This window comes from Paramormyrops kingsleyae, chromosome 21 (genome assembly GCF_048594095.1).
Source record: "Paramormyrops kingsleyae isolate MSU_618 chromosome 21, PKINGS_0.4, whole genome shotgun sequence".
Lineage (NCBI taxonomy): Eukaryota > Metazoa > Chordata > Actinopteri > Osteoglossiformes > Mormyridae > Paramormyrops > Paramormyrops kingsleyae.
In genome coordinates, this window is record NC_132817.1 from 2,393,666 (window position 1) to 2,405,167 (window position 11,502).

At 49.2% G+C, this 11,502-nt stretch overlaps 1 protein-coding gene across 1 annotated transcript; it reads left to right on the forward strand.

Annotated features, from left to right (window-relative positions):
* Positions 1-3,799: 3,799 nt before the first annotated feature.
* Positions 3,800-10,888, forward strand: acot11a (acyl-CoA thioesterase 11a). Its single transcript, XM_072704313.1, has 17 exons — positions 3,800-4,106; positions 4,922-5,029; positions 5,765-5,956; positions 6,730-6,799; positions 6,945-7,005; positions 7,143-7,244; positions 7,319-7,448; positions 7,533-7,689; positions 8,070-8,189; positions 8,374-8,512; positions 8,623-8,678; positions 8,950-9,016; positions 9,215-9,298; positions 9,599-9,732; positions 9,857-9,988; positions 10,067-10,193; positions 10,558-10,888. Exons 3-17 carry the CDS (start codon positions 5,782-5,784, stop codon positions 10,687-10,689), a joined length of 1,686 nt encoding a protein of 561 aa, XP_072560414.1. The 5' UTR covers positions 3,800-4,106; positions 4,922-5,029; positions 5,765-5,781; the 3' UTR covers positions 10,690-10,888.
* The last annotated feature ends 614 nt before the right edge of the window (positions 10,889-11,502 follow it).

Sequence of the window (11,502 nt, forward strand, 5' to 3'; positions counted from 1 at the left end):
AATGAGAAAAGCAGCTTTGATCTGATTGGTCGTCGGCTTGGCTTCGCTCTGGGGGCACCTTGAAACGGGCAAAAAAAAAACTCAAGCTCTTCCACCAACAAGGCAGAACCCCCCCTTTGCTGGCAGCCATTACCGAAAGCAATTTAAATCCCGCATGTTTCCTCATATAGACAGCATAGTTAATTTGTTAAAATTGCTTTTGCTGAAATACATCATTGAGTTTAAATAGTTTACACATTACTGACTGGAATGTATCAATAGCGATAATCTCACGCTTTAAGTATGTTTGAAAGTTTTATTAATACCGGCATGCGGTATGTCACGTTTTAATAATTAAAAATGATATCGTCATTATATCCTATTTCAGAAGAGCCTGTATTGCGGCACGGCTGGCGAGACGTTATCTGATTCGACTCGCTAATTATTTTTTTTTTTACAGGTTTAATTATATAGATGGTCTGTGATATTAACTAAATAGCGACACCGAGTAACGGGGAAAAAGTCATATTACAAACCTATGCTTGTGGTACACGGGATACAGCGCAAGCCGCCTAAGGGCAGCACTAGTAGTGTTTCAAATGAATTAAATTATGCTTTACAGTATAGTGAAATAATATGTTGGTAGGCCTGAACAGGGATTAAAAATCGGCCCTGGAGCTTGGGTTCCAGTTTCTGCCCAGTACGCCAGATGGCCAGTCCAGCTCTGCACGCTGGTTATTAATACCTATAGGGTCAGCCTGTAATAATGAATGCGACGCAGATACGTGACTGCGTCTCACCTTTGTTTTGCTGCACCGTTTGTTGCATAGACCTCAGAGCGGGATAACGGTGCAAAATTTCAGATCTGGGCAAGAATTAAAAACTGCTCTTTCCCCACCAAAAAATAGGCCAGGGTTGCATTTTGTGTTAGAAAATCACAAGGGTAAACAAATGATTATGTCGAAAGTGCTGCTGCACAGGTTGGACCGCTGGGATTTGTAGGAATCGGTTTAATTAGCACTGGATTCACACCCGAATACATCACCTGGGTTTTGCGTTTGTGAATAATTGATTGATTCCGCCACTTGAGTTAATTAAAAAAATCACTGTGACCTTAATTGGACCGTATTGCCGCCCAGGGGGCTGTGACCCTGCAGTGGACCCTCACCTTGACCTCTGAAGGTGAAGCTCAGCTTGGTTCCACTGGCTTTATTCAGTCAGAAGCCCTTTCCCTGTGCTTCAGTGGGCTTTGATTAGGTCACTTTGAGTGTTTAATAGCTGCAATTATTGTGATGATGCGCCACCTCAGCTCTTTCTATAATGTAAGTACAGCAGGCTGACAATCAGCCTTTGTATTCATATACATAAATATTGATGAAAGCATGTAAGTTTCAGTTGTCCTGTCCTTTTTTCCTGCCCAACAAAACTGCTTCCGAGCGCTACGACGCATGCGTAAATGAACGTTGTATCCCACATTTACGTTGTCTGAGAAATTGTGTTAATGTGGTTTATCTTTAAATGTTATTCATATTGTGTTAATATGTCTTTCCTACATACAGTTCAGATGATTAATATATTATTTGTATCCTTAAGGGCGTAAGGATATGGATTCCGTAAATATGCATGGGACCAGGTTTTACATTAAAGTTGAAGGTACACGTGTATCTGTTTGGTTTGTTGAGAGTACTTGCGGTCTTTGTTTTAATTGAAGTAAAAATATGTAATTTCAATGATAACTAACAAGATACACGTTTCTGTTTTACCTGGAACTAAAATAATTTTACATTAAATTCTCACCTTGGCATTACGTTTCTGAGTAAAAAAAACTATGACCGCACTGAAAACTATAGGTCGCAATTTCTGGCAGCACATTCGAATTGTCCCATGCATTCAGACACATCATCAGTGATGTTCCCCATGGTCATTGGGTGTTTCGGATCGCGAAACATCGAGCACCCTCTCATGGGGTATATAAAACTACAGTAGTTGTAAAAAACTGAAAATTAGTTTCTGACCGCATGAAACTACGTGTAAAAATGCTACCCCCATTTAAAATAATGGACAGTTATTTTGATAGCATAAATCTTTATACAAATGTCCATTCATAATTATAGGTAAGATATTTTGGCAAAATAGCAAAAACCGACATATACAACTAAAAATTTCTGCTACAGTAGCAAATTCTGTTATGGCAGCAAAAGAATGGCAGAACACCGGCCGCGCAAAATAAGCATATTCCGCACCTAAATTTAGGAATAAATAATATTATACCAAGTTTGCCCGTATTTTTTTTTATTTGAATAACTTAAAAGACACAAGAGGTAGAACAGATTCTTTAAAAAGTCCAATTTACGATTGTCCGGACAGAGATCTTTTCATCAATTGACAGTGCCCTAATTTCTCATGGTCCCTTTATGATAAACGTTAAAAGGCACCAGGAACAGATGGGGACGAGACTGTAACGAAAGGCATTATTGCTAAGAGCAAGGTCGTGCAATCTGAAAAGTGCACCTCAGTTCCCTTCTACAGCCTGCATGTAAAGCGACAATATGAAGTTCCCTAGACCTCAGTCAGAGGGTTAGAAGTACAGACGGGCTCCCAGACCGACGCGTTAAGTAGACCGCAAGCGGACAGCAGTCCCGGCCGGGATGGGGAGCCTTGAAACCGCCAGGGGAGTGTAACTCATTGGAGGAGCGTCGTGTCAGGGGCTTCCCTCCTGCGTGCTGCGCCCCCTCTGGTAGCTTCGTCCCGGAAGGGTTTAACTCTCCTGTTGCTTGTTGCTTTTTCATGCAGAAATTAGAGGGGAACATGCGGCGTGGGGATTTTTGCATTTCTTTTCTGACTCCGATTACTATATCACAATATTACTATATATCATTCTCAACAATGCAGAAATCGAACTGTTTGGCGGGGCACTTAAGCCTTAAAACCAGCGTGCATTTTGAGTTTTAGTATAGTGAGCGGTAGTTTTTGAACGGACATTGCATGTCGAGAGTAGAGAGGCTCTTGATACACGTCCCGTAAACAGCCTCTGGGGGCAGGCGTACGTCTTATTAAATGATAATTTTACTTGAGATTTTGCAGCTATGTTGCCAAACTGGATTTAAGCACAAACATCCCTGTACAAACTTGTTTTAAAAGGATACATTTACAAAAGTGTATGTATAGCCTATGTATAACGTGCATATAATGTATGTTATGTATGTCCAAACTATGTTTATTGCCTTACCTCCCCTGTCCCCATGTTCGCAATTAGCTCTCTCTGCCTGGTGTGTGTGTGTGTGTGTGCCAGTACAACGTGTTCATTACAATAAAAACTGAATTGAATTGAATGGAAAAGGCTGCATCGTTTTCCCGTAATTAGCATCCCAAGTTCTCTTGCCACATTACTTCTTTTTAACGAGTACCGCGGGTAATTTCTCCATTGGTTACTTGGTTGAATAGCACAACACTATGAAATATTGTTGAATCTGTCAGTGAACACGCCTCACCGCGTTCAGTCATGTTACACTTTGCATAGCAAACATCGTGCGTTGTTTGATCTTTCTGTGCAGGTTTAATATGACTGTATTAGTAAGGTGCCCGAAGTGCTCACTGTAAGCGGAGGCTGTTGTGTCACTCCTCAGAAACAGCACATTTTTGAATGAGTGTGATACTGAATACGCAGTCATCACTGCCATTAATCCTTCTTGTTTAAACAATATAAAACATTCTTCAAATGGGGTGTGTTCGTTGTGTAAATAGGCCTACTATTAATTCTGACGTGAATTTGTTTAAAATCACGTGATTCCGCAGACATACTCAATCTGGAGATTTGTAAATTTCTTTCCTGGGGCAGGTTGAAGTTTGGGACTGCTGACGTCATGTGAAAGCCCATGGTGTGGGGTCCACCTTAAAAAGCCGCTCGCCCCCCCCAGCCCCATTTAAAGGAGCGGCGTCAGGACGCGTAAGCGCGCGCGCTGCCAGACCGTGAAGCGCCGCCGCCGCCGTGCCTGACTTACTGCCTCCGAGCCTTACGGTATTTCTGTTTGTCTGGGAGTTGTGCTATTTGTATTAATATTTCGTTTTCCTGCACACTTTGACTCTGCCGGACATTGAAACACATGCCGTCTTGTGTAATAGCGACGGTAAGTTGATCCTGGCCGCTTCTGCTTAGTTGAGAGTTTACTGGGAAGTTACTGTCATAACATCAACGTGTCAGATGCCGCTAATGTAGGTTTATTTTTCACGGTGGCGTGAAGAAGTGTCGAATTACTCAGAAACAGACTGTGAATAACTTCATAAGGAATACTGCGGAATGAAATCAGACCTGTTTAGGTGGCTGCTTAAGACAGTAGACATAAAACCGTTTTCAAGCTAGAGACTTTTTTTTAATTGTCATAAATCAGGAGAGCAGGACGCGACCCGATAACTCGCGTATAACTCTGAATACGCCAGTAAACGTAAGCCGTGTAGGTCACTTTATATAAAGTAATCTGTGATTTACAGACTCGTACATGCATATTGAAGCGTAAAAGCCTTAAGATGCGCGCAGGTTAATACGGACAGACACCTGTACCTCTGACCCTTGGTCACCGTCATAAAGCGGGAGGTGACTGGGTAATGGAGCAGTTTCAGGCTCTCAGACTATCCCAACCCTCTCAGACGGCTGACAATGTTTCTGACGCAGAAAACGTCCCCTGTCACCGCAGTCACTGTGGCTTTACGCTCCTTCCGTCTGCTGGAAGATCTGATTGTACTCGCCCTACCCTTTGCTTTAGGCGGCTGCCTGTTATTTCCTCTTGCCCCTGTATCTATTTCATTGGATGTAGTAGTTCTCCCTTTATATTCCTTAGTGAACCTGAAGTGACAGTACACGTATGTATTACTGTGTCATTCAGACGATATGAGATCTCACATCACACCCAGTTATTTATTTTTATTTTTTTTACCTGACAAACAGACACTGCACGCTGGAGTCACAGCTGTTGGTCTTTGTGTTTTGCTGGCCCTGATCCGCATCCATCAGACATCAGTCATATTGCTGGGCTAATTCACAGCCACTAGGAAGGTACCCACATCCCTTACCAGCGGGCTGCGGCGTGCTTATCCCTCTGCCTGGTGGGGTGTGCCTATCCCTCTGCCTGGTGGTGTGTGTGCCTATCCCTCTGCCTGGTGGTGTGTGTGCCTATCCCTCTGCCTGGTGGTGTGTGTGCCTATCCCTCTGCCTGGTGGTGTGTGTGCCTATCCCTCTGCCTGGTGGTGTGTGTGCCTATCCCTCTGCCTGGTGGTGTGTGTGCCTATCCCTCTGCCTGGTGGTGTGTGTGCCTATCCCTCTGCCTGGTGGTGTGTGTGCCTATCCCTCTGCCGGGGGGGGGGGGCGTGCCTATCCCTCTGCCGGGGGGGGGGGGGCGTGCCTATCCCTCTGCCTGGGGGGGCGTGCCATTCCCTCTGCCTAGTGGTGTGTGTGCCTATCCCTCTGCCTGGTGGTGTGTGTGCCTATCCCTCTGCCTGGTGGTGTGTGTGCCTATCCCTCTGCCTGGTGGTGTGTGTGCCTATCCCTCTGCCTGGTGGTGTGTGTGCCTATCCCTCTGCCTGGTGGTGTGTGTGCCTATCCCTCTGCCTGGTGGTGTGTGTGCCTATCCCTTTGCCTGGTGGTGTGTGCTTATCCCTGTCCCTGGTTAGTGGTGGCGGTGTGGTGTCTCTCTCTGAGGCCCCTCATAACCGCGGCAGAAGATGACCGCATATGGTTCTGAAATGTGCTGCCTCACCAGCCATTCCCTTCACCTCATCTCTTTCCTGCCAGATTCTCCCTGTCCCATCATGACCTCGGCTGACTCCCAGGGGGGGCTCTTCATCTCGGGGGGAGGGGAGACGTACCGGAACCCTACAGAGGTGAAGATGAGCCAGATCGTGCTGCCCTGCCACGCCAACCACTGCGGGGAGCTCAGCGCGGGCCAGCTGCTCAAGTGGATGGACTCCACAGCTTGCCTGTCCGGTGAGCGAGGGCCCCGTGGCCTGCCTGTCTGGGTGAGCGAGGGCCCCAGGCCTTGCGGTCTGCCTGGGCCCCACCAGGGCTGAAGGAGCCACTCCTGGGTGCTGAGAAATACGGCTTAGATTCTCTGGCTGGTCTGGGGCATGGTCATCTCCTTGGTCAAAGCAGAGGTTACTTTGCTGCATTGTTGTGCCAGCTGGATGACTTGGGTTACTGGGTGGGGTCTGGGGGAAAAGCTTTCAAGCTTATGTCTGCCCCCCCCACTCCAGAGCTGGGCCTGATGGGATATATTAGGGACAAAATCTCATATCCTGATACAAGTCATAAAATGTTGCCATAAACAGTGTATTTTGCGACACCAATTAATTAAACGATATAAAATACTATTTTTATTTCATCTTCCGATATTTATCATCATATCGCACTCCCTTAGTATATACCGTGTCACTGTAACTGCCATTGTCAGTGTTTCTGGTCTCACACAGTTTCTACACAGTAAGACCAGAACGTGAAATGATCACATGACCTGCACATGGTCAGGTCTCAACATACTAACTGACATGCTGATCAGCCCAGATTCACGTGCTCAAGGCAATGTCACCAGAGTTCACACTTCCAGCCTTTAAAGGCTGCTCCATCAGGGGGAGGCGATAATGTGAAATGACATGAGACCATCTGCAGGTCATGTGATCATTTCATGTTCATGTTCAGACTGTGAGATCAGGAACACTCTCTCTGTCCGTATCTCATGTCTTTGACTTCCTGCTTCCTTGCAGCTGAACGGCACGCCGGCTGTTCCTGCGTCACAGCCTCTGTCGATGACATTTACTTTGAGCACACCATAGGGTAACGTTACCTCTCGCTTTCTGTGGTGCCACAGATTTTAGGCCTAAATGACCTGATGATTTAAGAATTGTGTCCCCGTCTGATGCACCAACTCAAGTGTCCAAATCACCAGCAAAGCAGTTAAATGGCTTTTGTGGTCCGGCAGGGTTGGACAGGTGGTTAACATCAAGGCAAAGGTCAACAGAGCCTTCAACTCCAGTATGGAGGTAAGGCCCGAATCAGCAGACTGGCAGGCAGCAATTCTCTCGCTCTGCTTCGCCAATGCCTGCTTTCTCTGCCTGCATCCACGCTGTTCGGTACTTGGGGTATTTCAGCTGCGTTTTCTCATGCGATAATGGCTCAGGTGGGGATCGTGGTCACCTGTGAGGACCTCTACAGCGACCTCCAGTGGAAGGTCTGCCAGGCCTATGCCACCTTTGTGGCCAGAGGCTCGGACATGGGGAAGGTGAGCTTGCATCACACCGTGCACTGTGACGGCGAGGTTCAGACGCCAGCCCCCATGTGACTGCGTCTGTGCAGGTGCAGCTGAAGCCCGTCAGCCTGCAGACACAGGAGGAGCAGCTGGAGCACAGCATCGCTTCCGAGCGAAGGAGGATGAGGCTGATCCATGCGGAGATCATGACTGACTTGCTCAGCAGCTGGCAGACGGGTGAGCCTCTGCAGGGAGGTGTGGACTTTCTGGGGCTTTCCGGCATGAGCGGGTAGTGGCCCACGCAGTGCGTCTGCCTTGCAGTGGAGGCGTGCCAGGAGCCGGAGAACGCAGTGGCGGCTGAGCGCACACGGGTGGAGAGCGTGGAGCTGGTGTTGCCCCCCCACGCCAACCACCAGGTCAACACCTTCGGGGGGCAGATCATGGCCTGGATGGTGAACGTGGCCACCATCGCGGCTAGGTGCTGCCTCTTTATTACCCCCTTGTTCATCCAGACCTGCTCATTTAGGCATAGGTTACCTCGGAAACTGCTCATCAACTACTGCTCCCCCTGCTGCCTGTCTTCTGTTGTATGCTGTCTTTCGTGATATTTGTGTTGTTCTGAGACCGGAGTCCTCATTACTGTCACAGAGGAGGCCTTCTGGACTTCTAGAAGATACCTACAGAAGTCACATGACTGTTCTGTGATTATGTAAAATTAAAAAGTAACCCAGGGTTAGGGTTTCGTAGGGTTTCCTAACCCTTTTTACAGCAGTGTTACAGTGTAGACATTAATAAGTGTTCATTCATATTCTGATTTGAGATGCTCTGCCAGTTAAGGAGCTGTCATGTTCTTTGCAGCCGCCTGTGCAACGCCCACCCCACCCTACGCGCCATCGACATGTTCCACTTCCGGGGTCCGTCTCAGGTGGGAGATCGAGTTGTCTTGAAGGCCATTGTCAACAACACCTTCAAGAACAGGTGAAGCGACCCTGAATTCACTGTCTTTACCCATACCTAAAGGAGGCATCCCACGGTGAAAGAGTGTTTAGGACGGTACAGGTGTAGTTTGCTGTGAGATGCTGGGTAGTCTGTATTCCTCCCGACCTCAAGGCGGTGCTGCAGGTGATGGCTGGCACATCCTGTTGTGTTTCTGTGGTGACAGCATGGAGGTGGGTGTGTGCGCCGAGGCCTACTGTGGCAATGAGCCTCTGCGGCACATCAACAGCGCCATCATGATGTTCGAGGTCCTGGATAAGGAGAAGAAGCCCAGAAAGCTGCCACACATTCAACCCGAGCCTGTGGTAAGAACCGGAGAAGCAGAGCGAGAACATGCAGTTCTGCTTGTGGCAGGAAGGGAGCGATGCTGAGTATGATTTTCTGATCCTCTGGGATGTTCTTCTGTTTCAACCAGGATGGGAAACGCCGGTACCAGGAGGCTATTGCCAGGAAGAAGATCCGCCTGGACAGGTGAGCGACGGGGATCAAATGGAACACCAGCACTTCTCTAGAAGCTGGAGGACTTCATTTTTATTTTGTCCACATACCACTGTGGAACTTTTTTTAGAAAAGATTTCTAAAGTTGTTGCCTCAGAACACTCCATCTACTCTTGCTTGTCTGCTCAGCCCTGAGAGAGGTATTGGAGAAAGAGTTCGATTCACCCTCAGACGGCAGAGAGATCTGTGATCAGTTGAGACCGTTTAGGTTTGGGATTGTGAAATCTGTCTATGCCCTCTTTAGGAGGTACATCATTTCCTGCAGGCAGACAGAGGTACCACTGTCTGTCCCCTGGGACCCCAGTAACCAGGTGTGTTTACCTGTCAAAGGACCACGCCCACTTCACTTAATGTGTCAAAGTCATTGTGTCTCAAGCAGCACTTATTAAGCTGGAAAATGGCTGAACTGAATTGACAGGCATTTCCTGGTGCTCTGATCTAATCTCAGGCACCATGAGAGCTGGCAGCCTGCACCTCATGCTGCCCATGTATCTGCTGGATCTTTGCAGGTCTACCTCAGCTATAACAACGTATCTGCGCTTAAGATGCTGACGGCCAGAAACAACTGGGTTCTGAACACTGAGAAGGACCAGGTGTGTTCCTCCAGACACTACACCCACCGCTCAGAATTTTTGTGACTGAAGCTGTGTGGCATGAACCCTAACCCCGCCCACTCTGCGCAGCCTGAACCCTAACCCCACCCACTCTGCGCAGCCGGAACCCTAACCCCGCCCACTCTGCGCAGCCTGAACCCTAACCCCGCCCACTCTGCGCAGCCTGAACCCTAACCCCGCCCACTCTGCGCAGCCTGAACCCTAACCCCGCCCATTCTTCCCCATGCTTAAAGGCCAGCTCATTCGGGACTCTGCTTCTGACTGTGCTGTGTCCTGCAGGTGAACCTCTACACTCTGGAGGAGAACCAGGTGCTCTGCTTCAGGGTGGAGACCACAGTAGATGTCCCAGCAGGCCGAGTCTTCCTGCTACTCTCAGACCTGAGCCGCAGGCCTGATTGGGACAGTCATTATAAGTAGGCAGAACCTTCCAGGGAACACCCACCAAAAGGCGCCACATTGCCTGCCAGTTGTCTCCATTTCGGACTGATCCTTCAGAATGGTGATCCTGTATAATGCTGTTCACCGTGTCTCGTGCAGGCACTGCGAGCTGATCAACCAAGTGGACGAGGATGACGGCATCTACCATGTGATCACACCCTCAGTCAACAGAAGTAACAAAGTGCAGGACTTCATCCTGCTGGCATCCAGACGGCGGCCGTGTGACCCGGGGTGAGCACTGCGGCCCGTCCGCCGTCACAGCAGCTGTCTTACTGCTCCTGCTGACTGCTGGTTTTCTGGCCCCTCCAGGGACCCGTATGTTGTGGCCCTGCGCTCCGTTACCTTGCCCACTCACCCTCCCACTGAGGATTACACCCGGGGTGAGGTGTTCTGCGCGGGCTTCAGCATCTGGGAGGAGTCTGTCGGCAACACTAAGGTACCCGGCTCTCTCACCCGCTGCTGTGTGTGGGTTCCCTGGATGCCTGTGTGGGCTGTGATCTTCCATGTGCAGAATATTCAGCTCATGGTATCACTGAGGCGGAGCGCCACCAGTGGTCAAAAAAGTTAATACATATTCCAGCAGCTCTAGGCATTGCTGCCAAACATGAGGAGGTCTGATCTGCTCAACATGGGTCTGCATCACTAGTTAAATCCAGAGTTTCTCCTGCTTTTGCCCACTGTGGCCTGGTAAGCTCTGTACCCTAAATAGATGAGCAGTGTTTGGGAATTGGATGGATGGATGAACTGAAGCTGGCTTTCTTGTTACTCTTTTGACCTGAGGTCTGGTCCTTCTCCATTAGGTGTCCTACTACAACCAGGCCTCTGCAGGGGTGCTTCCCTACATCTCCACTGATATCGCAGGCCTGTCCTCCACCTTCTACCGCACCTTTTGCTCTTGCAAGAAGTTCCTGAAGGACAACAAGGATGGCTAGAAGGATGGCTACTCTGGGGGACCTGAATTTGCCCAGGGTGGCTCTGGCTCCCATGCCTTTGTCTCTGTATAAGGACACAGTCCCACATCTCCATCCTTGGCTGGAGTTCCTGGTTCTACTGACCGTTCACCTTGTTGATTTCCCAGAACATGTTCTGGTGGAACCAAAAGTGGTCCAATAAATTTTCATCAATCTGAAATGTGCTTTAGCATTTTGGGTAGCACTGTTAACGCCCACCTCCAGGTTCAGGAGCTCGAAGCCTGCTCCCCGTTTGGGGAGTTACCACACACCTCCAGGTTCAGGAGCTCGAAGCCTGCTCCCCGTTTGGGGAGTTACCACACACCTCCAGGTTCAGGAGCTCGAAGCCTGCTCCCCGTTTGGGGAGTTACCACACACCTCCAGGTTCAGGAGCTCGAAGCCTGCTCCCCGTTTGGGGAGTTACCACACACCTCCAGGTTCAGGAGCTCGAAGCCTGCTCCCCGTTTGGGGAGTTACCACACACCTCCAGGTTCAGGAGCTCGAAGCCTGCTCCCCGTTTGGGGAGTTACCACACACCTCCAGGTTCAGGAGTTTGAAGTCTCCTCCCCGATTGGGGAGTTACCACACACCTCCAGGTTCAGGAGCTCAAAGCCTGCTCCCCGTTTGGGGAGTTACCACACACCTCCAGGTTCAGGAGCTCAAAGCCTCCTCCCCGATTGGGGAGTTACCACACACCTCCAGGTTCAGGAGCTCAAAGCCTGCTCCCTGTTTGGGGAGTTACCACACACCTCCAGGTTCAGGAGCTCAAAGCCTCCTCCCCGATTGGGGAGTTAC